This window comes from Elgaria multicarinata, chromosome 15 (assembly GCF_023053635.1).
Source record: "Elgaria multicarinata webbii isolate HBS135686 ecotype San Diego chromosome 15, rElgMul1.1.pri, whole genome shotgun sequence".
NCBI classification, from domain to species: Eukaryota; Metazoa; Chordata; class Lepidosauria; order Squamata; family Anguidae; genus Elgaria; species Elgaria multicarinata.
In genome coordinates, this window is record NC_086185.1 from 10,448,271 (window position 1) to 10,476,087 (window position 27,817).

Here is a 27,817-nt window from a genome sequence, read left to right on the forward strand (position 1 = left end):
CCTTGTCATGATGAAGTCCTTTGCATGGTTTCCACACAAACCACCTTAGCCCCGTTCAGATTTTACGCCTGAATTCGGACTCCCTGCCCGACCTGTGTCAAACAAGAACCTCTGTGCCCTCAAGAGCTCTTGAAAAGCAGAGTTCCTGATGATGCAGAAGCTTCTGCTCAAGTTCAAGCTCACAAAATTAGAACCCCCTTTCAGCCTTTCCTACTCAGTGCAGGAAAGGGGTGTTGGGTTGGGTCTGGTACATGCGGTGCCATGCCCCATACATGTGTTGCTTTTCCCCATTCAGGCACAAAACCTGAATAGGGCACAAGTCCCTTATACAACTGACCTGCAGGTATGTGTTCGTGCACAGACATTCTAGAATATATTCTTTTAAAAAAAACACATGCAAGAACTGTGTGCACCAGGGTGCAACTGACCTATACAGTTTACATCTTTCCATGTAGCAATTATACCACCAATGTTCATGGATGCGCCACTGAGATGCATGCTCATGGCCAGCATGACTGTTGTGGGGGTCCTTGTGCGATGTCCTGGTTGCTTCGCATCACAACATCCTTAATTTAGGAGGTACAACACATAAGTTCTTCTAACTCCCTGCCCCACCAAAACTGGGGCAGCTTCTGCTGAGGGGATTTTTAAAAATATATTATTATTCCATCTCCTCTAGTGCCTTTTTGTACACCGGTTCATCCTCAACCTCCTTTAAGGACATGTCTTTCTTGTGCGACTGCAAAACGCTGGAGGCGGAACCCTTTCGGAAAGTTGAAAGCCTCTTACGAAAGTTGTTTCCGGAGAAGAAATAGAGAAGTGGGTCAAAACAGCAGTTGAAAGCTGCGAGAGAAAGGGTGATCACCACGGATTTCTGCATCCGGAGTTCCTCGCAGGTGTTGTCCTCCGTCAACATAAAATGGATGTGGACGGTGCGTTGGATGTGATAGGGCGTGAAACTGATCAGGAACACAATGGTCACAATGACGATCATCCAGACCGCCTTTTTACGGGATGCTTCTTTCTTGTGCAAGGAGTTCTTCAACAAGGTCCTGATGATCATGGTGTAGCAGACAGCGATGGTAATGAAGGGGAAGATGAAGCCGATGAATAATGCAATGTAATGGAGGACCACCACCTTTAACATCTCCTTGCCTGGTGGGGGTTCGAAGCATTTCGTCTTCTTTGTGTTCTTGTCATAGTAGGAGCCTTTCATCAAAAATGGTGAGCTTGTGAGCGTCACAAAGACCCAAATGGAAACGCAGACCAGCCTGGCTTTCTTCTCGGTTACAAAATGGATGTTCTGGATGGGGAAAACGATGGCGATGCAACGAAAGAAGCTCATGGCTGTCATGAACAGGATGCTGCAATACAAGTTGACGTACATGGCGTAAGAACTGATCCGGCACAGAAAGTCGCCCAAGAACCAGTCGCCTTTGTACACGTAGTAGACCACTCTCAGAGGCAGCGTGCATACGAAGAGCAAGTCTGAAAGAGCCAGGTTGAACATGTATACCTGGTATGCTGTCTTCTGTTGGTACGTTCTTATCAGGACACACAGCACAAAGCCATTCCCTAGGAATCCCAGGACACAGATGATAGAGTACATGGTAGAGTACACCTGATTTCGGAATTCGTCAATGGTGACATTGCATGTTGAGTTTCTGATCATACTTCCGACAAGAACCATGGAATCACACTCAAATCCTACATTGCAAAGAGTTGAAGGGGATGGACGGAGAAAAAAACAGAATTAGATTTAGATTAGTGCTTTCTATGATCCAGCTTTTTCATATTATTATTATTATTATTATTATTATTATTATTATTATTATTATTGTTGTTGTTGTTGTGAAGCTCTTTGGGTATTTTACAAAGAAACCATTAAAATACAGTATACAAAGTTTTAAAACCATTTACATAAAAACACACAGACAACACACACACACACACACACACACACACACACACCACATATCTAAAAACAACTTTAAGCAATCAACCATAAATAGGGTGACCATATGGAAAGGAGGACAGGGCTCATGTATCTTTAACAGTTGCATAGAAAAGGGAATTTCAGCAGTTGTCATTAGTATGCATGCAGCACCTGGTGAAATTCCCTCTCCATCACAACAGTGAAAGCTGCAGGAGCTCTGCCCTTTTTGTATCTGGTCAAGAGGGAAGGGCTCCTGCAGCTTTGACTGTTGTGATGAAGAGGGGATTTCACCAGTTGCTGCATGCATACCAATGACACCTGCTGAAATTCACTTTTCTATACAATTGTTAAAGATACAGGAGTCCTGTCCTCCTTTTCATATGGTCACGCCAACCATAAAGCAAATCTAGGACCTGATTAAAACTCATCATATGTTGCCAAATGCCTGAGAAAAGAGAAAGGTCTTAACACGGCACTGAAAAGATAACAATGTGGGCCTCATCGTGAAGATCATTCCATCATTGGGGGGCCACCACTGAGAAGGCCCACTCCCTTGTTGCTGCCTTCTGAGCCTTCCTCAGAGGAGGGCCTTAGATGCTGAACATAGTACAAGTAGGTTATGGTTGAGAGAGATGCTCTATCAGGTATTGTGGTCCTGAGCTGGGTAAGGCTTCATAGGTCAAAACCAGCACCTTGAATCAGGCTTGGAAACGTACAGGCAACTGGGCCAGAGCTGGTCTTATATGTTCCAACCTTCTTGTTCCTGTTATTAATCTGGCTGCTTGCGTGTTGCATGGCCTGCAGCTCCTGAACCATCTTCAAAGGCAACCCCACATAGGCAGCCCAGCTGTTGACTATGAAAGAGACTACAGGACTCAGATTAGCTAGTAGGCCAACAATTCATAATAAGGTTTGAGAAATCAATGAGGGAAACGTCAAGAGCAGACTGCAACTTCTAGTTTTCTGTTTTGGAGCTACAGGGCTGGCATTGTGCTTTGGCATTATTGGGTACCTGCAGGGGCTCATTCCCCAATGAGCCTCTCCCTCCTGGCCCTGCTGCTAAATATCTTCTGTCTCTGAGCGAGCAAGCAGTGAGAGGAACGGGAAGAAGGAGCAGTAACCTTACCTTGATCTGTCTCTCTGAGAGGCAGTCTGCATTAGGACCAGTGGGAGAGACAAGGAAATGGGTGGTGGGTGCACTCAGTGAAGGCCCCTGCTGAGAGCATTTTGACAAAGCCCCCCCCCCAAAAAAACACCCTGGAACTCACACCGATCAACTTTAAACAAAGCAAGTACACCTTTTCCTTCAAAAACATGGTTTCTCTCACATGTAACCCTTAGAATACATTACTGTAAGGCTTATTATTCGAGATCTACCAGATCAATTTTGCGCATTTCTGTTTTAAACTAAAGCTTGAGCAGTGTAGCCGTGCAGAAATTGTGGAAAGTTCAAAAACGTTCAGAGCTTGAGCTTTAATAAAAAATAATTTCCTCCATTGTAAACAGGGAGGGCAGCCCCTCTGCCAGAAGACTGACAGGCAGCCCTGCTCGGCCAATCAGTGTGGCATGAAGGTGAGGGCCAGGGAAGGGGATGGAGGCGGCCAATCGGGAAGTGTGAGGGAGGGGGCAGGGCTGCGCAGCATGCAAATTTCGGAGGGGGGATTCGCTAGGCATGAACCACATTATTCATGAGCCCCTCTGTGGTGAGGGGGACTGAGGGCAAAAAAGCATTAAAGGAGCAGAGCTCATGGCGACACGAGCTTTACATGGGGGCATGCAGATTTAAAAGATAGTTTTATCAACCCACTGGGTAAATATGTGTGATGGGATCTTTAATCAGGTGATAATCAGGTGGCCGGCGAGATCACATTATGCCAGTCCTTTTACAACTTCATTGGCTGCCAGTCCAGGTCCAGGCCCGATTCAAAGTGCTGGTATTGACATTTAAAGCCCTAAACGGTTTGGGGCCAGGTTATTTGAAGGAACGCCTCCTCCCATATCTACCTGCCCAGACCTTAAGATCATCTACAGGGACCTTTCTCCGTGAGCCCCTGCCAAAGGAAGTGAGGCAGGTGACTACTAGGAGGAGGGCCTTCTCTGCTGTGGCACCCCGGTTGTGGAACGAGCTCCCCAGAGAGGTCCGCCTGGCGCCTACACTGTACTCCTTTTGTCGCCAGCTGAACACCTTTTTATTCTCTCAGTATTTTAACACTTAATTTTAACTTAAATTTAAAATTTACTGTTTTAACTCTGTGTTTTAATCTTATATCAATTTTGCTGCGTGGTTTTATCCTGGTTGTGCTTTTTATACTGTATTTTGTATTTGTGCTTTTAACCTGTTGGTTGTTTTATTATGGTTTTAATTTTTGTGAACCGCCCAGAGAGCTTCGGCTATTGTGCAGTATAAAAATGTAATAAATAAATAAATAAACAAATAATAACCTTACCCAAAATGGAAGTGAGCTGAAAAAGGGGATTTTTTAAAAGGGGGTGCAATGTGACAGATGTTTGGGGCCAGTGAGGAGATCCAAACTTGGCTGCTGGACTTCAGCCAGTCTAGGAGGGAGACGGCGGTGAGGCCATTCTGAGCTGCGCACTTCCCAAGTGAGTTGGCAGGACAGTTTGGAAAGACGTGTTCCTGGGGGTTGTCTTCACCTCCTTCCTTTTCAACCCTGCCCTTTCCCTCTCCTGGGGCAGCGTTGGGTAATCCTGACGCCGAGGAGGGAGCGTGGGGGTTCCTGGAGCGGCCCACCGGTTCCTAGAGCCATCCTCGTCCTCTTCCTGGTGGAAGGCGACCAATCGCTGGTCACCTTCCACCAGGCTCCTCCCCCAGGTTGACGCCGGACTGGCCATGGAGTGACGTCACATGGTGGAAGGGCCTTGTTGACGTCGCTCCAAACGAAAAATGTGAATCCCCAAACTTTTTCAAAAAGCGCCACTGCGGGGAAGTCCCCACGGTGGCCGTGAAGCTGTGCCTGCGTTGTCTAACGGATGCAGCGCAGATGCGCAACCACATCTAGGCACCCCTGGACAGAAGCTGCCAGATTCTCCCCTGGATTCTGTTCAGTGAGCTGCTTATTTATTCTTTCTACCAGAATGGTTGATAACAAGTCAGCCAGAAGGGGGCAATCCTGGTTAAAGACCAGACTCTCCATCGCCAGCTAACAGGACCACTCGCTTTCCCCCCCCCCCCCGGCCCTCCAAAGGCACTTCTGGTTGGCAGCAGCATCCTGCTTTCCTGATCTGCGAAATCAAGAACATGGAAAGAGTCCTATAGAAAGGCTGATCCTGGGCTGTAATCCAGTGGAGGCTGGTGGCTGTGATTTTGGTGGAGCTACGAATCCATTCTGGGGCCTCATCTACACCAAGCAGGATGTTGCAATATGAAAGTGGTACGAGAGTGGTATATAAAAGGCAGGAGCCACACCAAGCAGGGTATAGTTGTATGAAAACAGTTTATGGTATGTGTCAATGGGGCCCAACCAGGGCCGGTGCCAGACTATTTTGCGCCCTAGGCAGGTGAGCTGCTTTCACCCCCCACCCCCCACCCCAGTGTACCTGGGTGCAGGGCGCCATCTTGCCCACCCAGCTGAAGCAAAGCCAGAACGCTGGGTGGGGTGGGCGGCTTCGGAACAGCATGCCTGGCCGGAAGCCGCTCTGGGAGAGCGACTTCCAGGCAGCCGTTCCAAAGCCGCCCCCCGCCCCCACGTTATGGCTTCGCTTCAGCTGCGCGCCCACCCAGCCGAAGCAAAGCCAGGACGGCATGCCTGGCCGGAAGCTGCTCTGGGAGAGCAACTTCTGGGCACACCATTCCGAAGCCGCCCGCCTGCCCCAGTGTCCTGGCTTCGCTTTCGCTGGAAGCCCAGCTGAAGCGAAGCCAGGATGCTGGAGTGGGAGGGGGCATGGCTTCGCTTTGGCTGGGTGGGTGGGTGCCCAGCTGAAGCAAAGCCAGGACACTGGAGTGGGTGGGCGGCTTTGGAACAGTGCACCCGGAAGCTGCCCTCTCATAACCACTGTGGGAGAGCGGCTTCCAGTGCGGCGTTCGGTGCCCCCCTTACCTTGTCACTCTAGGCAGCTGCCTGAGTGGCCTCTATGGTAGCACCGGCCCTGGGCCCAACAGTTGTCAGTGCACTTCAAGCTGTAGTGTGGGTCCTGCCTTTTATATACCACTTTCATAGTGCAACAACCTGCTTGGTGTAGATGAGGCCTGGGTTTCAGTCAGAACTACTCAGAACTCTAAAGGCGCTATCCAAGGTGCGGACTGAAACCTAAAGCAGATTTACCGCCCCACTGGCATCGGACCCACTAGCCTCCCCACATGAACCATATTGTGGTATATACACAAGTCTTCATGCGAGTTACCAGAGATCAGGGATTCTAACATAAGACTCTAAAACCAGAGGGCAGAACTGAGCAAAGGCCTGGTGAAAAGCAGCCAATCAGTATGCTTATTTTACAAATGAGGAACATTAAGGCTGAGAGACCAGGCCAGCCATACCAGAGATTTATTTTCTTACCATTTTACTTGCTCTCATTTAAAATAATCAAAGTCAAAAAGCCTTGGAGATTTATCTGTAGATTTATTTATTTATTTTTTATTTATAAATTTTTTTTATAAATTTTTATAAATTTTTATCCTGCCCTTTAGCCAAAAAAAAGGTTCTCAAGGTGGCTTACAAAAATATTTCTTAAGACAGTCCCTCCCCACAGGCTTCCAATCTAAAAATATAAATTAAAAAAATCATGACACAAAAGGAAAGGGGATTGGGAGGGAGGAGGAAAACACAAAACAAATTCAGGTACTAGATTCTTAGTTGCAAAGTTCACCAGCTACTTCCTCCTCCTCTCCCTCTAATAGCCTCATATAGATCAAGGCATGATGGAGGGGTGCCTGACTGCCGCTTCCTTTCCCTCTGATAGCCTCAGCAGTGACAGTAGATCCTGAACTACCTCCTGCCTGCCCCACAAAGTTCAATGAACTAACTAGCTTCCTAAACCCAGTTGTAAGTATTGGAGCTATCTGGGGTTTGGCCTTTTGTACATGTCTCTTGATAACTTTATGCATTATTTTAAAGAAATCAGATAAAGAATTCGGAATGCAGAAAACAAACCCGGACCGCAAAAGTGCCATTAGATGTAAGGGTGTGTCGGCTTAGGCAAGTCAAAGAGTGTTTATTTCTAAGATGCTACACCACTTAGGAAAATGAAGAGCACATGAATCTCGGACCTATGTTTACTCAAAGTTTAATCCCACCAAATTCAAGGGGATTCCGCCCCCCCCCCCCGCCCAGCTAAGTATGCACAGGATTGCAAGCTTTAGTGCATGGAGGTGGCTTCTCGCTGTCTCTGGGCATGTCTACACCATGGGAGGTAAGGGGGAGGATCTTGTGATTGCTGATCGTAAGATCCTCCCCTGGGGTTTACATGCAATGCGTGGCATCTGGGGGGGAAGGACAATGTCGCACCTGCCATTTTTTTTTAAAAAAAGGCAGGACCTGGAGTGTACCTGTGCTCCAGCGTAAAGTAAGGGGCTTTTAAAAAAAAAAAAAAGCCCCCACCCCGCTCCCCCCACCCCATGAGCCCAGTTCCTTCCTTCTGATGAGCCCCGCTACTCGCGGGGAAGAGGGAAGAAGCTGGGACGAGCGGCCACACCACTCACAGTCCTTGGGATTGTCCCAGGACTGCAGGAAAAACCAAGAAAAAAAGGTTATGGCAATATCCCAGGGAAATGGAGGGATCATCTCTCCTTGCTCCTGGAATCCCTTGTGCATCATGTGGACACACAGGGACGATTCCCGGTGATATCGCCCATAGTCTCTCTTTCCCCTGGCTGGCTGATTAACTACTTGCTCTTTGCTCTGAGATCCACAAATCTGGTTCTAGACAGTGGGGAAGAGATGACACCCTTTGGGGTGTTCTGCATTAATTTCAGACCGTTCATTTTAGGATGGTGTTGTCTTGGTGGTACCATCACCCCATACTGGGCCTGTTCAGACAACACGCTAAGCCATGGTTAGGGTGCTAGCCCTTCTGCAGAAAGAGATTAGTAAGCACGTTTAAACTGTGGTTATGTAGCCACCATGGTTAGGAACGGTTCACATGACACACTAAGTCAGAATGTTTAGTTCAAAATGCTTAACCATCATGGTTTAGTATATGGTCTGAACAGGGCCACTGTCATTTTAGCAACATTTCAGAGCATGCCAACTTAAATCCATCGCTAAAAAGTATGCCAATTTCGCTGGACAATCCTGAGAGAGAGAGAGAGAGAGAGAGAGAGAGAGATTCCTCTCCTTGAATTGCAAAATCCCTCACCGGGATTAGTGCTTCTGTGGTTAGCAACTTCTTGGAACACACTCAGCAGTTAATTTCTAAAAAAAAAAGGAAAAAAAATAAGTACAGAGTCTAGTCATTTCTCGAAGTCATGCCCTTTGGTTTGAAAGAATGTCCTAGAAATCTGAATATTTAGTACACTAAATAGTACACAATTAGTAGAATAGCCACGTATGGATTGCTGCAAAGAGGAAATCCACTAGCAAAAGCAAAGGCAGAAGAAGAGACAATTTGCATACCATTTCCATATACTAATTTATATGCAAAGAGGCTCATTTAAAAAGAATGACTGAAATTTAGATATAAATTCTAAGGGTTGGATCCAGACTTAGCCACATAGTAGAACCATTGAAATCAGAGGGCCTTTTCAGTGGTGGCATCCCACCTCCTGGCACCTATATTGTGGTCTTTTCAGCACCCAGTGAATATCTTTTTATTTTCTCAGACTGATGGAGCGCCTCTCCCGACATGAACCTACCCGTAAACTGCGCTCAACATCTAAGGTCCTCTTCCGAGTGCCTACTACGAGGGAAGCTCGGAGGATGGCTGTAATGATTGTGTGCTGATTGGTTTAATTGACTTGAGTGAGTGTTCCAGTGACTTGTATAAATGCATTCACCTGACACAAGAGAGGCAGTTTTTGTATGTATCGTGACTCACTTAAAATAAAGGTTATTCTTCGTATGCTAGCTGCAGGAAGTTCTTCAGATATATGAAACCATAAATACTACATGGTGTCAGAAGTAATCAAATGGATCAGCTAAAGCCTCCAGAAAAGCTTTTGTTTGAAGGTAATGTGGCTGAAAAGTGGATAAAGTGGAAGCAAGCATTTGAACTGTATTGTACAACAAGTGGAGCTAATAAGGAAAGCGAGAAGCTTCAAGCTGCTTTATTTTTGCATGTAATAGGTGAAGAAGCAAGAGAAGTATACAATACCTTCCATTTTGATGATGAAACTGATAGGCACAAGATACAAATTTTGCTGAGTAAGTTTGAATTATATTGTGCTCCTAAAAGAAATGTTACATATGAGAGACACATTTTCCCCCCCCAAGGGTTCAAAATGAGGAAGAACCTATTGATTCCTATGTGACTGAATTGAAGCTATTGGCACAGTCATGTGAATTCAGTCAGCTGTGTGACTCTTTAATTAAAGACAGAATTGTTTGCGGAATAAGATCAGATAATCTCAGAGCAAGGCTATTGAGAGAAGCTGATTTGACTTTGGAAAAAGCTGTGGATATTTGCAGAGCAGAAGAAGTGACTATGAAGCAATTAAAAGGACTGGGATTAACCAAAAAACAAGTGGATATTTTGAAAAACAAATATAGTGTTCAAAGGAACACTCAGCTGCATGAAGAGCCCATTGTGAAACCTGTTTCAAGTTTTCATCTGATAAAGGGGAAGAAGAATGGACTGTGGATATTAAAATAAAGAATAAAGATGTAAAGTTTAAGATTGATACTGGGGCACAGGCTAATGTTATGTCCTTAAAAACTTATAAGAAATTCCAGAATGAATGTTTACAGAAATCAAACATGAGATTAGTTACCTATTCAGGTACAAGATTGGAAGTATTTGGGAAGTGTGTTGTGAAATGTACATATAAAAGGAAAGAATTTGAGTTAGAATTCCAAGTAGAAGATTTTGAAGCACAATCAATTTTGAGTTTAAAAGCAGTTATTGAATTAGATTTAGTGAAAAGAGTAAATTTGTTAGAAGGAGAGGAATAGAAATATCTAAACAATATGAAGATGTGTTTCATGGATTAGGATGTTTGCCAGGTCAGTATGTAATTAAAATGGATCCACAGGTAACACCAGTGGTGCACGCTTCTCACAAAATGCCAGTTATGCTAAGAGCAAAGGTGGATAAAGAACTTAGAAGAATGGAGCAAATGGGTGTAATTGTTAAAATAGAAGAACCTACTGAATGGGTAAATTCAATAGTAATTGTGGACAAACCTGGTAAAGATCAAATAAGAATTTGTTTGGATCCAAGGGATATGAATAAAGCAATCTGGAGAGAGTACTTTCAATTACCAACAGTAGATGAAATTACTAATGAGTTGTCATGTGTAAAAGTGTTTTCTATGTTGGATGCTAGTAATGGATTCTGGCAGATCAAATTGGATGAAAAGAGTTCCAGACTATGTACTTTTAATACACCTTTTGGCTGACACAGATTTACCAGAATGCCTTTTGGTGTCTCATCTGCTCCTGAAATATATCAAAGAGCCATTCAACAAGTGTTTGAAGGGTTAGAAGGAGTTGTGTGTTACATTGATGACATTTTAATATGGGGAAAGACACAACAAGAACATGATGAAAGAGTTAGACAAGTTCTAGAAAGATGTAGATGAAAGAATTTGAAATTGAACAAAGATAAATGTAAATTTTCTATGAGTGAAATAAAATATTTGGGACATATTTTGACTATAGAAGGAATAAAACCTGATAGAGGTAAAATTGAAGCTATTAATGTAATGCCAAGTCCTCAAAGTAAAGAGGAGTCAGAGATTTTTAGGCATGGTCAATTATTTGGCTAAATTCATTCCAAATCTTGCTACATTGACAACTAATTTGAGACAACTTCTAACTCAGGAGGTAGAGTCTGAATGGACCCAGAGTCATGAAGAAGCATATAGTGAATTAAAACAGATATTAACAAAAGCTCCTGTGTTAAGATATTATAGTGTTAATGAACCTGTGGTTGTATCAGTAGATGCTAGTGGTACAGGATTGGGAGCAGTTTTGCTGCAAGGAGGTTTACCAGTGGCATATGCTTCTAACGCAATGAATGAGTGTCAGCAATCATATGCACAAATAGAAAAAGAAATGTTGGCTATTGTATTTGGGTGTACTAGATTCTATCAATGTATATATGGTAAAGAAATTACTGTTGAAACTGATCATAAACCACTGGAAGTTAGTTTTAAAAAAATCATTGTATGCTGCTCCTCTAAGAATTCAGACGTGGTTGTTAACATTACAGAAATACCATTTGAATGTAAAATATAAACCTGGTAAAGAGTTGAAAATAGCTGATGCATTATCAAGAGCTTATATGACATCAGGAGAAAATTTTAACACTGAAGAAGCTGAAGTGGCTGTAAATCTGCTAATGTCTTGTTTACCTATTTCTGACTCAAAATATAAGGAATTTAAATTAATAACATCAGAAGATAATATTCTGCAAAAATTAAAAGCAGTTATTTTGTCGGGGTGGCCAGAAAGGAAAGCACAAGTATCTGAAGGACTTAAGTTGTATTGGAATTATAGAGAGGAATTAAGTGTGTATGATGGATTATTATTTAAAAATGATAGTCTGATAGTGCCTCAAAAGTTAAGGAACAAAATGTTGCAATTAATTCATGAAAGTCATTTGGGAATTGAATTATGTAAAAGAAGAGCTCAAGATGTGATGTTTTGGCCAGGTATGTGCATGCAAATAGAAGGGTTAATACAATCTTGTAAGATATGTCAAACTTTTAGAAATAATAATCAAAAGGAACCGATGTTGCCTCATGAAATACCAGAAAGACCCTGGCAGAACCTGGGAGTAGATTTATTTGAGTTTCATGGGAAAGAATATCTTTTGATAGTAGATTATTATTCAAAATTTGTGGAAATTTGTGCATTGGAAATGTTAACCAGGAAATGTGTGGTTGTGCATTGTAAATCTGTATTTGCTAGACATGGCATACTCAAAACTGTAATAACTGATAATGGTCCTCAATTTAACTCTAAGGAATTCAGAATGTTTGCAAAAGAATGGAATTTTGTGCATGTCACTTCTAGTCCATATTGTGCAAGATCAAACGGAATAACTGAAAGAACTATTCAAACAGTCAAAAAGATCTTAAAGAAGAGTAGCTTGGATAATACATACATACATATATATATATGTATGATAATCAGTCCCCAGCACAGCTACTAATGGAAGAAGGTTGAGAACAAGATTACCTGTAGCAAAGACATTGCTGCAACCAGAAGGTATTTCACATAGTAGGGTGCAAGAACAGTTTAAAAAAAGACAGAAAAAGCAGAAATTTTATTATGATCATGGGGCTAAGCTATTGCCACCACTGGATGTGGGAGAAAGAGTTACTATTCAGAAAGAAGGAATAAGGCAACTGGCAAAAGTAATTGAGCTTCATCAAAATCCTAGATCATATGTGGTGGAAACGCAGGATGAAAGGTTATATAGGAGAAATAGAAAGGACTTACAAACATCTGGGGAAAGGATGAGTGAGGAAAGTCATGATAGGGAGAGGGAGAAAGAAGGTGGTGGAAGTGTAAATATGGTGGAACAGAATGAAGAAAAATGATGGAGCTGGAGGAGAAACCAGTAATCACATCTAGAGGAAGAATTGTGAGAAAACCGCTAAGATTTGGGTATGAAAATAGAAAAAAATGGAGAAAAGGAAAGATGTAATTATTGTGTGCTGATTGGTTTAATTGACTTGAGTGAGTTTTTCAGTGATTTGAATAAATGCATTCACCTGACATGGGAGAGGCAGTTTTTGTATGTATCGTGACTCACTTAAAATAAAGGTTATTCTTCGTATGCTGGCTGGAGGAAGTTCTTCAGATATATGAAACCATAAATACTACAAGGGAGAGGGTCTTTTCAGTAGTGGCCCCCCAATTATGGAATGATCTCCCTGATGAGGCTCGCCTGGCACCAACATTGTTATCTTTTCAGCACCAGGTCAAGACTTTTCTCTTCCCCCAGGCATTTAACAGCATTTGTATGCTAAGTTTGTTTGTTTTTAATGGACCCCAGAAATGTTGTTGTTTAACTGGATACTGTTGTTTTTATATTTTTGATGGTTTTGAATTTTGTATACCTTTTTTTTGGCTGTGGGGCGGTAAATTAATTTAATAAATAAATAAATGAATTCATAATTTTTTAACCCTTCTATTTTAAAGAATTGTATTAGTGGATTTTAAATCTTTTTACTCCTGCTGGCTTTTGAATTTATTGCTAGTTTGGTTTTATTCTGTTTTAGCTGAAGGTGTTGATATTACGTTTTACGACGTTATTGTATTTTATGGCTTTAAAGTTTGTTTGGTGAACTGCCCAGAGAGTTGGCTACTGGTGCATAGAACTGTAACAAACAAACAGAGAGAGCCTGAGTGTTGATAATCTGCAGACTTTCAATTAATTCCCTTCCAGGGCTCTTTGGCAACTCAAAGTAAATAGTAACAAATGATGAACATGACTGTTTGTGGTGCAGGGTAAGAGACACGATTCAGATTGGATCCAGATTTACTTGTACTTAGGTCCTTGAAATCAATGAGACGAATTAGTAGAGATTTAGCTGAAGCCCCATTCAATTCAATGGGAAGGGGAGACATGATAGCACTCTTCAAATACTTGAAAGGTTGTCACACCGAGGAGGGCCACAATCTCTCCTCGATCCTCCCAGAGTGCAGGACACGGAATAACGGGCTCAAGTTACAGGAAGCCAGATTCTGGCTGGACATCAGAAAAAATTCCTGACTGTTAGAGCAGAACGACAATGGAACCATTTACCTAGGGAGGTTGTGGGCTCTCCCACCCTAGAGGCCTTCAAGAGGCAGCTGGACAGCTCCCTGTCAGGGATGCTTTAAGGTGGATTCCTGCATTGAGCAGGGGGTTGGACTCGATGGCCTCATAGGCCCCTTCCAACTCTGCTATTCTATGAAGTTAGTCTGCAACTAACTTCATCTGGATCCAATCCATCTTCTTTATACTTATGCTCAAATTATCGGGGAAAGGCAGAGAAGCTCTTAACGAAATGTATTCCTTTCCAACTTACGTTGCCCCCTGCAGCATTTAGATCATTAGCAGAGGTGGCCGTTTGCTAATGAATTAACTAATTAATGAATTTATTTATTTATTACAGTTATATACCGCCCCATAACCGAAGCTCTCTGGGCAGTTTACAAAAGTTAAAAACAGTGCCTGGGAGAAGAGAAAAGTCTTGACTTGGTGCCAAAAAGATAACAATGTTGGCGCCCAGAGTAACTCTCAATCCAACTTACCTCACCTTTTAGGATTTGTTTGGAAGCTGTCTGGGATGGTTTTAAGAATAGTGAAAATTCCATCTACCATCTTGAAACAAACCAGTTTCCAAGCATCCCCCCCATTTCCAAGAGTTACAGCTTCAATATTATTTGATTGATTTCAACCAAACTTGGCATGATGGTTCAGGGCTCCAGTGAGCAAATTTTCTCCGTACATTTTAACCATACAATTACCTATAATCATAAAAGAGGATGTGTCCCTGTCCGTCCATTTGTTTTTCCGTCACTGATGTAGTTCCAAGACTGTGAAAGCTACACACTTGAAATGTGGCATGTATATTAAGGGGACCCTAGGAATGCACACTTCAGGGTTACTTTGGTTTTTTAAAACACACACACACATTAATTTTCATTAATTTAAGTGTGTCCATGTGGTTGAAGCCTGCAGTTAGATTTTCAGCCACCAGGGGCAGGCTTTACTAACTTAGCACATAGCTTTTCACTCCATACAGTTTGAAGTCATAACTATGTGTCAACTCTGCCAACTGAGCTTGAAGGCTTTAGGGTATTAACGTAAGGGCTATCCTCACCCATGCGAAGCCGCGTCTGTTCTCCAGTGTCTAAATATAATAAATTACTACAAAATTAATTGCCTCTAGGGATGACTAACTTTGGATTCAACACCATGAATGTACCTAATCCCTTTTTAAAGCTGTCCAAGTTGGCCGTGGCTACATCTTCTGGCAGCAAATTGCATAGATTAACTATGCAATGTGTAGAGAGATACTTTGATTTGTGCTAACTCTCCCACTACTCAATTTCATTGGATGATCCCCGGTTCTAGTATTATGAGAGGGGTGAGACAGGGAACTCTCTCTCTCCATTTTCTCCACATCATACATAAGTGTATACATTTAGTCACGATTGGCTTAAGTCCCTTTGATTTAAGAGTGTCTCCTCTAAGCATGTTTAAATCTGGATCAAGCTCTATATTAACAACATATCACTGCAGAATGATTAAGTTCCAAACCCAGTGATTCTTGGAAAGTCACCATCCTGTCTCTTGCTTTTTGTGCCAAATGGACAAATCTCCTTTTGTTTTCCTCCCGGAGTTTTGTAACGATTGTTATCCTTTCGAGAACCTTTTGTAATAACACCACCCCAAACCTAAATGAAGACGTCACCAAAGCAGTTGCCTTTGGACATGAAAACTGCGCTGTATACATGGTGATCAAGCCAAAGTAAAAGCGTGCAAGTGAAAACTTCATGATACTTGGGGACTCTCTTTTATGGATTAGGCAATGGGGGGAGGCTGGGGGAAAATCCATTTGGATTTAGTTCAGATGGGAGTGAAACCAGTGGGATCAGGTGGACTGAAAATGTGGAGAGCTTGAGGACTTGGAGTCCCTTACAAGAGAGCCATGAAGGCTGCTCATCCAAAAGTTGTCACCACCAGCAGCCATTCCAGCAGGCTGAACAGGAGATGAGAGGCAAAGCATTGTGGGTCCCTGGTCAAAAGCAGGTTGGCCACCATGTGAACAGAGTGCTGGACTAGATGGATCCTTGGTCTGATCCAGCAGGGCTCTTCCTCTCTTCTTATGACAAGGCTATCATTTGCTACTAGTTCTGATGGCTCTATGCTACCCCCAGGATCAGAGGCAGTAAGCCTATATGCACCAGTTGCTGGGGAACATGGGCAGGAGGGTGTTGTTGCATCATGTCCTGCTTATGGGTCACTGGTCAAGAGCTGGTTGGCCACCATGTGAACAGAATGCTGGACTAGATGGACCCTTGGGCCACAGCTAGACCTAAGATTTATCCTGGGATCATCCAGGGTTCACCCCTGCCTGAGCACTGGATCCCCTGTGTGTCACCTAGATGAACAGGTTTGACCCCTGGACGATCCAGGGATAAACCTTAGGTCTAGCTATGCCCTTGGTCTGATCCATCATGGCTCTTCTTATGTTCTTATGACAAGGCTATCATTTGCTGCTAGTCCTGATGGCCCTATGCTACCTCCAGGATCAGAAGCAGTAAGCCTATATGCACCAGTTGCTGGGGAACATGGGCAGGAGCATGCTGTTGCATGGAAAATTGGTCGGATCCATCAGGGCTCTTCCTACATTCTTATTATTGCTATTCCATCATTAGACCAAACTCTCCCCACCCACCGCCCTTCTTCTTCACCCAATCTCCTTTTCTTTTTATGATGTGCCTATTCAGATGGTAAGCCTGCAGCCGGGACTGTCTTGTTTGAATGATTGCATGTAAGCTGCTCAGCCTTTTTGGCTGAGGAGCAGGGGGGGAAATGCTTTAAATAGAGTAAGCACTATTAAACACAATGGGACTCACTTGTCAGTAAACATGCCTAGGATTGCATTGCCAGCATTATGGGATAATAATAATAAAGTGAAACTCTGGTGTCCAGTGATAAAATTTCATCATGGTCTAGAATAGGGCTGGATCGAGTCATCTTGCTGCTTGAGGCCAAGGGCAAGATGGCGCCTTCCTTTCCACATACAGGATTGGTAGTGGATGCTTACTAAAGAATTGGCAATGGGGCATCATCCTCTACTACACCGGAGAGCAAGAGGCTAGTTTAGGGGTGCAGGGGAGGCTTCTTAGTACACACAACAGCTCTGTCCCCCAGCAGAAGGGGATGGTTGGGAGGTCACAGGGGGAATTGCCAAGGGGTCTTTGCCACTGCTTCTTGCACTACAACCCCCAGCACCTGCCGACCTGGGCATCTGCTTCACTTTGCCTAGCGGCAGGGCTGGCCCCCATCCAGAATGTGATTCAGTCACCTGATTGGGGCCCTGGACAGTTACTGTAAAAATAAACTATTGCAAATCAACAATGATAAAACCAACGTTGTAGTGTTCTCCAGGAAGAGGATAAAGCACAAATGGCAAATAAATGGTCACAAAATGGAACAGGTGGCTACCTATCCAGTAGGTACTTAGGAATAATATTCCACTCATTAGGAACATGGAGGGTACAATCAAAAAATACTATTGCAAATGTGCAGAGAAGTATAAAGGCACTCCTCTCATAGAATCATAGAATAGTAGAGTTGGAAGGGTCCTATAAGGCCATCAAGTCCAACCCCCTGCTCAATGCAGGAATCCGCCTTAAAGAATCCCTGACAGATGGCTGTCCAGCTGCCTCTTGAATGCCCCTAGTGTGGGAGAGACCACAACCTCCCCAGGTAACTGGTTCCATTGTTGTCCTGCTCTAACAGTCAGGAAGTTTTCCCCGATGTCCAGCCAGAATCTGGCTTCCTGTAACTTGAGCCCATTATTCCGTGTCCTCCACTCTGGGATGATCGAGAAGAGATCCTGGCCCTCCTCTGTGTGACAACCTTTTAAGTATTTGAAGAGTGCTATCGTGTCTCCCCTCAATCTTCTCTTCTTCAGGCTAAACATGCCCAGCTGTTCCAGTCTCTCCTCATGGGGCTTTGTTTCCAGACCCCTGATCAACCTGGTTGCCCTCTTCCTTCTTTTACAGCACCCCCTTCTGTTATCCAGGTTTTTGTTTCCAAGTTTTAGCCCAGATGTTGTATGGCTCAGAAGTATGTGTATATGAAAACCTTGTCCCACTAGTGGCTAAATTTTTGAGAGCAGTATTTGGTATTCCAAGCTGTGTTCCCAATGCAATTATATGGCTAGAGGCAGGTCAAATTTTCAATAGAGGCCCGCATATGGCTGTGTAAATTCCATTTCTGGTTAAAAATAATGTTTGCGCCTGTCAGACTGGCTCCACTTACATTAACTGACTCCTTCCAATCAAAGTGGAAAAACTAAATATGAAATTATGAACTTTAGGTTTTTCTACAAGGAAGATAGATGCTTTTGAACTGTGGTGTTGGAGGAAAATTCTGAGAGTGCCTTGGACTGCAAGAAGATCAAACCAGTCCATACGCCAGGAAATAAAGCCAGACTGCTCACTTGAGGGAATGGTATTAAAGGCAAAACTGAAGTACTTTGGCCACATAATGAGAAGACAGGATACCCTGGAGAAGAGGCTGATGCTAGGGAAAGTGGAAGGCAAAAGGAAGAGGGGCCGACCAAGGGCAAGATGGATGGATGATATTCTGGAGGTGACAGACTTGACCTTGGGGGAGCTGGTGGTGGCGACAGCCGACAGAAAGCTCTGGCCCATGAAGTCACGAAGAGTCGGAAGCGACTGAACAAATAAACAACAACAAATCCTTTTATGCCAAAGCAAAAATAGGTATCTCCCAGTGAATTCGAGGTACTGAATTTCAAAATCATTTAAGCCAAGCAGCTCTATACCCTGTTTTTAGAGATAATAGAGGGTCATTTGCACCTGCTAACTATTTGATAAATTTGACCATCCCCAAACTCAGAAAGGCATTTCTGTTAGCTAAATTTAATGTTTTGCCATCCGCACTGTTGGAAGTTAGATTCAAAAAGATCCTTTACAGTAAGTGGATTTACCCATGTGAGATGGGAGAAGTAGAGACAGTGGGTCACGTCCCACTTCACTGTAACTTCTTTCAAGACCTCAGATCCTCTCTTATAACCCCACTCGTACAAAAAATTCCAGGTACACCAGATGAATTCTACCCAGAGTATCTCTTGTCAGACCTGAACTTTCAGGTCACAGCTAAAGTGGCTAGATTTTTCACAGCAGCCATAATCTGTCGTAGAGAGGTGATAAATAAACATTGTTGAACGTTCTACCGATGGGTTTTCTCATGTTTTCTTCTATTGGTGCTTGTATATTTTGACTTTTCATCTCTCAATTTTAACTCTATTTTACTGTTGTTGCTTTTTAACTGTATTTTATTGTTCATTTGTTCTGACATGCTGGTTATTTACCGTAATAAACTTGATTGATTGAGCCAAGTGATCCAGTTTTGAGTTGAAAAGGACTCGCTTAGGGCTTTCAGCAAATGCATTCCACCGTGCCAGAATGCAGCTATCTTAATGTGCCTTATAACTGAAGATACCGTGTCTGCGGTGAAAAAGCCACAGCATATATTCTGTACTATCTGTTTCACAGTTCCATTTGTTAGACCGCCAATTCTAGCCTGATCTCCTCAGTTAAAGAAGTGTGGCAATGCAAAGTGGAATTTCCACATTTACAAACAGAACATCTGAACCATGGCTACATTTGGTTTGGCTCTTGGAAGTAGCCAACAAATATTTTTTGATGTAAAAGTAGTTGATGGTAAGTCAGATATATAACTTCTTCTTAACTGGTGCCTCTAAATGCTTTGTTTTACTAAGTTTTATTAAGTTTTCCCCTCCCCACAAAGCATAGCTACAATCTTTCACTTTGCAATTGTACTCTTTCTTCTATAGTCTACTGCTGAAACAAATAAACTGAGCCAAAGCTTTCAACAACACAAAAATCTAATTATATCAGTTTTTCCCAGCCTGGAGCCCTCCAGATATTTTGGACTTCGACTCCCATCAACCCCAGCCAGCACGGCCAATGGTCAGGAACACTGGGGACTTTAATCCAATGCATCTGGAGGGTACCAGATTGGAAAGATTTAACCGTATCTACAAATCTATTATTTCCCCCCATGCTGAGATAGAAGCATGTATATCTGACCTCCTAGAAGCCTCGTGCTGATTGATCTACTGTGCAATAAAAGAGGAGTAGTCAGGTTCTTCCTTAAGAAATGTTACATTTTCAAAGAAACTAGAAAGAAATTGGGAACACAGCTTCTTCAGTTGTCATGCTTTCATGCGTAAGGACTTAAGAAGTTCCCTGCTGGATCAGACCGAGGGTCCATCTAGTCCAGCACTCTGTTCACACAGTGGCCCACCAGCTGTTGACTATGGACCCACAAGCAGGACATGGGTGCAACAGCACACACACACCCATGTTCCCCAAACAACGAGTATATACAGGCTTATTGCCTCTGATATTGGAGGTTGTACTTAGCCATCATGACTAGAAGCCACTGATAGCCTTCTCCTCCAGGAATTTATCCAACCCCCTTTTAAAGCCATTCAAATTGGTGGCTGTCCCCCCATCTTATGGTAGTGAATTCCAGAGTGTAACTATGCACTATGTGAAGAAGTTCTTCCTTTTATCTCTCCTGAATCTCCCACCAATCGGCTTCATGGTCCCTGACAGATACCACCCCCTCCAAGGACTGTAGCTTTTGGAAGAAGAAAAAAGCCCCCACTCTACTCCTGTATTATAACTACACACCCTAGTTTTGGGCATCCCAAAGGCATCTAATTGACCCTTGTGGGAGACGGAATACTGGACTAAATGGACCATTGGTCTGATCCAACAGGACCCTTCTTGTGTCCCATTTAATTGATGCCCCGCCCTTTAACAGGTTCCTAGGGAGCTTTACTAAAAGTTAATGTTAGCAATAAAACACACTAGAACAAAAGCATTTCAAACACTACAGCAGTTTGATGTACTATGGACACTGGCAGCTTGGGACCATCTGTAGCAAGAGCAAGGGACTCTCGCTAGCACCTCACCTACATTCCAAGGGACTGAGATACTTATCGGGGGTGGGGGGAAAGTGTTGCCAAAGGCAAAGGTTATATGTCAGCAAGATCCAGCTGGAGTTTGGCATAACTAAGACCAGATCTACACCAAGCAGGATAGGACACTTTGAAAACAGTTTGAAAACTGTGCCCTGGGCCCTGACAGTTGTTGCTACTGTTATAAACTTTTTTTAAAAGCAGTAGTGCAGTTCCGGTCCATTATGTCTCATTGACCATTTCAATGGGCGAGTTAAGTACACCATAAAAAAAATGCATTGTGGCTTGATTGTATCAAAGAAGGACAAATATTTGGACAGTTCTATCCCTAAATCAAAAAAACTAAATTTAAAAACTAAATTAAAAGCAGGGCGCAGTCCCTTCACACAAAAATCCACCACGTGTTACTCCTTCCCCCAAAGTTTTCTTTATTTCAGCAGTGGAATTTAGGGCTGAGTGAGTGTGTGTGTGTGTAACGGAGAGTCATTTTGGTATTGCTCTTACCAAACAAATTGGGGATCTGCTGAAGATCACCAGAGATCTGCCAGTCGATATCAGTTGACCTCTGACCCCCTCAACATGTTGTAAACCACCCAGATTTGTTTTGAGCAACACGCTGGAAAACTGCTGCATTTGTGCTGGACTTGCTGCATAAAGAAAACAGCTCTTTGTCATTTATAAACCACCCCATTAGTTGGGACGTGAGGGCTTTTCTAAAAGCCATAAGCTTGATAACGGCTAGAGCCATATTGAGCCACTAAAAGGCAACAGACTAGAGCAGTGGTTCCCAAAGTGGGCGGTACCGCCCCCTTGGGGGTGGTGGGATTGCATAGGGGGGGCGCTAAGAGGCAAGGGGGCGGCAGGGGGGCGCTCGAGGTGGTCTTTTCTCTACCAGAACTTTTGGTTACAGAAGGAAATTTCTGATCGCTCTCCTGCACTATGGAGAGTGATTCAGAAGCTCCTGGTTGCATTTCCAACGTCATATTTGGTGGGATGTGGTTTTAGCGTGGTCTGCCTACTTCTCTCCAAGCAAAGAAATCGACTCCAGATTACTAAACGTGGTGATTTAAGACTCGTGTTAAGTGACTTTAAACCAGACATTGGGAAACTGGTATCCCTTCATCAAGCCCATCCACCACATTAAGAATTTACAGAATAGTGAGGTACTCTACCCTAGTTACTAAATGTGATATCTAATATTCTTGCTAAATGACTATCAGACTTTGAAAAGATGATATCACTGGATCAAGTTCATCAATTATGTTTAATTGAACAAACTAAAAAAATGTAATTGGATTTTGAATAAATATTCAATTAATTGTTACTGTTTTGAATTTCATTGTTATTATGTTCCTTTGTGGGTCGTTGAAAACCGCTATTCTGAATAATGATTTTTATAGTGCAGGGTAGGGGGTGCTGGGCATGATTTTGTGGAACCAAGGGGGCGGTGACCTGAAAAAGTTTGGGAACCACTGGACTAGAGTGTGAAGTGGCTATGACAATTCAAAAATAACTCTCTACACTTCATGTTTATGTATATTTCATTAGACCACTGAAGAAACCGTACATGGTTGAAATACGTTTAGTTTTTTCATTGTTTTTTGGTTCTTTATTATCTCTTTTGATGTTTTAATGTTATTATTATTATTTATTTATTTATTTATTTATTTATTTATTTATATAGCACCATCAGTGTATATGGTGCTGTACAGAGTAAAACAATAAAATAGCAAAACCCTGCCACATAGGCTTACATTCTAATGGAATCATAATAAAACAATAAGAAGGGGAAGAGAATGCACCAAACAGGCACAGGGGAGAGTAAAACTAACAGTATAAAAGTCAGATCAAAATCAAGTTTTAAAAGCTTTAGAAAAAAGAAAAGTTTTTAGCTGAGCTTTAAAAGCTGCAATTGAACTTGTAGTTCGCAAATGTTCTGGAAGAGCGTTCCAGGCGTAAGGGGCAGCAGAAGAGAATGGACGAAGCCGAGCAAGGGAAGTAGAGACCCTTGGGCGGGCGAGAAACGTGGCATCAGAGGAGCGAAGAGCACGAGCGGGGCAATAGTGTGAGATGAGAGAGGAAAGATAGGAAGGTGCTAGACTGTAATGTAATACCATATAGTCTTTATATATACTTGAACTATACAGAGTAGCTATCCTGCTCAGTATATTAAAAGTTTTTTTAAATACTTCAGTCACTTTCATATTACATGTGATTACTGACAGTGATACGGTCACCAATATACCCACCCACCCCTTTCTCCCATCTCATCGTCTTTACTGCAAGGGGTCAGGATAAGTTTTTCTCTCTACTAATTTATTAATATTACACACAATAAAGCAAATTCAACGTCGCCATGATGGCGACGGCCATCATGGTAACATGTCGTTTGGTATTTATTGGTTATGCATCAGTGGCTGCTGTACTGCTCAGTTTGATCAGATAGTTCCTTAAAACAACACTGGTACATACCTCTCTCTTTCTCCCTCTCTCTCCACAGTTTCACATGAACCCGGAGGGGAAATAAGCGATAGTCGCTTATTTTTCCTCTTGCCACATTTGCCGGTCAAGGGAGGTTAGAATAATCACCCCCCATTACCTCCAGCAGTGTGGCAAATAAATTACCATGGCTTATTTCCCCCTCTGTGATCGTGGGAGCTGGAGGGGGGGCTCCTCTCTGTGTGTATGTGCTTAAAACTTTAAATGTGAAAATGACATAGCTACAAATCTGCTAGCCTGCCTGCCTCGTATTATGCAAACCTAATTATCCCATTTTTAAAATCCATACTCTGCTCCTGCCTGCAAAATGCACAGCTCAGAATCTTTGCAACAGCTGGCTTCTTTGCAGGGTCTTTAGAGGTCAAATGCCTTTAAATACCCTGTAATCTCCAATCATTAATTGGAGATAACAGGCAAAAGAAGTTTATTTGGGTTGTGGGCTGGAGGTCCCCATTCCCTGCCATATGGCATCCTGTTGGTGAAGCTTTTGAGATCTTGGCTTATTCAGTAAGCGCCATGATTTCTTAATTTTTTCAGATTTCAGGATTTCGGTATGCATTAGCAAACTTCAGAGGTATAGCTATGTTCACCTATTGCAGCAAAAATAATGTATCTTGTCGTTGTTTATTCGTTCAGTCACTTCCGACTCTTTGTAACTTCATGGACCAGCCCACGCCAGAGCTTTCTGTCGGCCGTTGCCACCCCCAGCTCCCCCAAGGTTGAGTTCGTCACCTCCAGAATATCATCCATCCATCTTTTAAGACTATGTGTCTTACAAATGAACAAATTTAGGGCAGCCCTTCACAAAACCCTGAAGTCCTGGAATTGTGAGAGAACTTTGAGGGAACACTTCCAGGACTAACCTTACAGTAGTTGTTGAGGAGCAAAGAAACTTCAAAGGGAGATCAGAGTGAGAGATTGCTGAGTCAGAATTTATCAACAGTTCAATTCTATTGCTAGAGGCTTGAATCAGGATAAAGGATTATGATCATATGTCCATTGACTTAAGAACATCAGAAGAGCCATGATGGATCAGTCCAAGGGTCCATCTAGTCCAGCATTATGTTCACACAATGGCCAAATAAGCTACTGGGGGTGGGGACCTAGTGCCAGGAGGTTTCTGTTATCCACAGTGACTCTTTTATGAACGGCTTCTGTTAAAAATGTGATTGTCACTTTCAGTCCTTCTGATCTCATCATTTATTTCCCCCTCTCATATATACTGTATTTATATACCTGAAACTCTCAATTATGCTCCATGCATCTGATGAAGTGGGTTATAGGTATGATATATCAGCTTAGGTTGTTATATCAACTCCGCCCTTATCTGGACAGAGAGAGCCTAGCTACGCTTATCCATGCTCTAATAACCTCTTGCAATGCGTTATATTTAGGGCTGTCTTTGAAAATGGTCCAGAAACTTCAACTGGTCAAAAACAGGGTGGCAAGATTGTTAACGTGGAAGTTCACATTACTCCAGTACTTTTCCAGCTGCACTGTCAATATCCAGGCCTGATTGCGGGTATTAACATCCAAAGCCTTAAATGGTTGGGGCCAGGTTACCTGAAGGATCCTCCTCCCATATGTACCTAAACAACTTCAGGGATCCTTCTTCATGAGCCTCTGCTAAAGGAAATGAAGTGGGTGGCTACCAGATTGAGGGCCTTTTTTGCTGTGGCACCCCGGCTATGGAATGAGCTCCTTAGAGAGGTTTGCCTGGTACCTACATTGTACTTCTTTTGGAGCCAGGTAAAGACCTTCCCCCCCACCCCCCAGTATTTTAGCATCCTAGTCTTTTAGCTCTGCTCTTTTAAATCTGCATTTTATATCTTTGCATCTCTGCTTGGTTTTTTATTGTGCTTGTACTTTTATTCTGTGGTTTTAAGCTTCCATATTTTATATTTTACGCTTTACTTTGTGGTTTTAAATTTTGTGAACAGCCCAGAGAGCTTCGACTATTAGGCAGTATAGAAATAAATAAATAAACAAATAAATAAATGAAATAAATAGTTGACAAAAGTCTACATTGGTTAGTCTTCTAGGTGCCACAAGACTGTTTGTTATTAGCCAACGTGTTACATCTCATACAAAGCAGATGATGATGATGATGATGATGATGATGATGATGATGATAGCAATAGCAATCTATGAACTAAGCAAGTACAGCTAGATGTTATTGTTCCAGTACTAACTATGAATGCAGTAGATACCAGTGCGAGATAAGAGAGATAAGAATATTATTTATTATACCTCCCACTCTTCAGTTGATGGGAAATTCTGGGACCGTGTTAGTGAATTTGGTTTCCTTTGGATGAGAGAACACCAGAAATGTGCAGCGTCTTTGCAATATCAACAGATATACAGATGGAAGCAAAGAGGAACTTCTGCTGTGTGACAGATTCACCAAACCAGGGGCTGGCAGAAGTTTGATCAAAATCTCCTTGTTAGATCTCTGGGTGGTTTGCAGTAGATCACCAAGGATTTCTGACTCCCAATTGTCTAACAATGGCAATGACTTTAAAACCTAGGGGTGACCACATTACACCACTTTTAAAATTTCTCCACTGGCTGCCGATTAGTTTCCGGGCGAAATATAAAGTGTTGGTTATCACCTTTAAAGCCCTACATGGTTTGGGTCCAGGCTACCTGTGGGATTGCCTTCTCCCGTACAATCCGCCCCGCACACTCAGGTCCTCTGGGAAGAACTTCCTTCAGCCAGCCAAAACTAGGCTGACAGGTATTACCCAGAGGACCTTTTCTTCTGCTGCTCCTAGACTGTGGAATGGCCTGCAGGAGGAGATTCATCAACTTGACAGTCTTTTAGCATTTAAGAAAGCTACAAAGACTGATTTATTTTGGCAGGCCTATCCAGTGGAATTTTAGGATGCTTTTAGGATGTTTTTAATATGTTTTTAGGAAGTTTTAACAATGTATATTGTGTTTTGATTAATATTTTATATATTTTATACTTGCTGTTGTTCCCCACCTTGATCAGGATGGAGAGGCAGGTTAGAAATAAAATTATTCTAATTATTATTATTATTATTATTATTATTATTATTAAATATAATACATAATTTCTCAGAGAGAAAGACAGATCCTGATCCCCAACGTGCTTTACCTTATGCTAGTTTACAACCCTCTCTTTCCCTCTCTCCCTCAGTCTCCAAATTCAGAAACACTTCAAACTGCTGTTTCTGATCTCTCTGCTGGAGGGAAGTCAGTTTCCTTGAGCTCTGTGCGTAAAATACGAAGATTCCCAACTACCAGGATATGGTCCCTGAAACATTAGATCCCACTGATGAGGCATCAACGGACCATCCTAGGCTATTAGCCTGCTATCCACTTAGCAAAAGTGTGGTCACTCAGCAGCAAAGAGGTCAGGATGAAAATCCCCAACATGTGTTTTCACATTTCATTTGTCTATCCCTCCAATCGGAACGGACAGTTAATACTTGATTTAAGGAGTGTCTGCTCACTCCCTGATAAGAACCATCTCAGAGAAAACCAGAACAATCTGAAAGTGAGAACAATCTTTGTGAAAACCAGCTCATAACATGGCTTTTTGGCGAAGAACAGAAAAAATTCACCCTCAAGTGTACTTTGCCAATTGCATCACTTATTTCAATTATCATTTTACAGGAGAAACCGACAGTACAAGTTTGATCATGATGTAAGAAGAAACTGCAGAGATTATATATCACACACACACACACACACACACACACACACACACACTTGGCAAAATAGGGATATTATAAATATTCATATAATTTAATTTGGAGTTTTGGCTTCAAATTATTCCCCGCAAATCATTCTCAACCGTGAAGACTTTAAAATGCGGTATCACATCTTTGCTAACATAAATACGATTTGCTTGAATTTAAATAGACCAACCTACCTGGGAAGTCTCAGAGCTGCTGTAGCTTGGATGCTTCTTGTCACTTTCACACAAAGAGACGATCCTGGTGAAGTTTTGTGAACTAGATCAACACGATGGAACCGCCGCCGCTTTGATAGAAGTACTTCCTATTCCAGGCAAATTGCCTCCTGCTTTTAGAAAGAGAGAAATGTGTGTCTCCAGTCTATCGGAGGAGCTTGCCGAGGAAAAGTAAACGGAAACATCTGAGGTTCGAGCGAAAGAACACGGTTTTGCAATGACAGGACGCCAAGGGACGTGCTGCAAGTGGCTAGATCTGGTTAGGATCTCTGTCGCCCGTGCGCTCAGCTCATCTGCCTGGAGCTATAAAAAGCCCTGCCAGAGTCCCATCCCAGTTTCTTTGGCAAGGGAGGAGCTAGGGAAAGTTCTCATTGGTAAAAAAAAAAAGAGAGAAAGAAAGAGAAGGAAGGAAGAAAAGCAGAAAACTTCCCACTTTCACCACTATGAACAGATTGCTTAATTAAACAAGCCTTCCTTTCTACATTATGTTGCAACATGTCCACAGCGATGAGGGTGTGTTTGTCTTTCAAACATGTTTACCTTCACTTGCTGCTGCTAATAATGATGAAATCACAAGCATGGTCACCATTTTGCTATCTTCGAACACGGG

General features: G+C 42.7%; 1 protein-coding gene across 1 annotated transcript; it reads right to left on the reverse strand.

Annotated features, from left to right (window-relative positions):
• Nucleotides 1-661: 661 nt before the first annotated feature.
• CYSLTR1 (cysteinyl leukotriene receptor 1) lies at nt 662-27,433 on the reverse strand. The gene is made up of 2 exons (XM_063141826.1): nt 27,169-27,433; nt 662-1,707 (listed from the first exon to the last, which is right to left on the reverse strand). The coding sequence occupies exon 2, from the start codon at nt 1,688-1,690 to the stop codon at nt 662-664; it is 1,029 nt and encodes a 342-aa protein (XP_062997896.1). The 5' UTR covers nt 1,691-1,707; nt 27,169-27,433.
• Nucleotides 27,434-27,817: the final 384 nt, after the last annotated feature.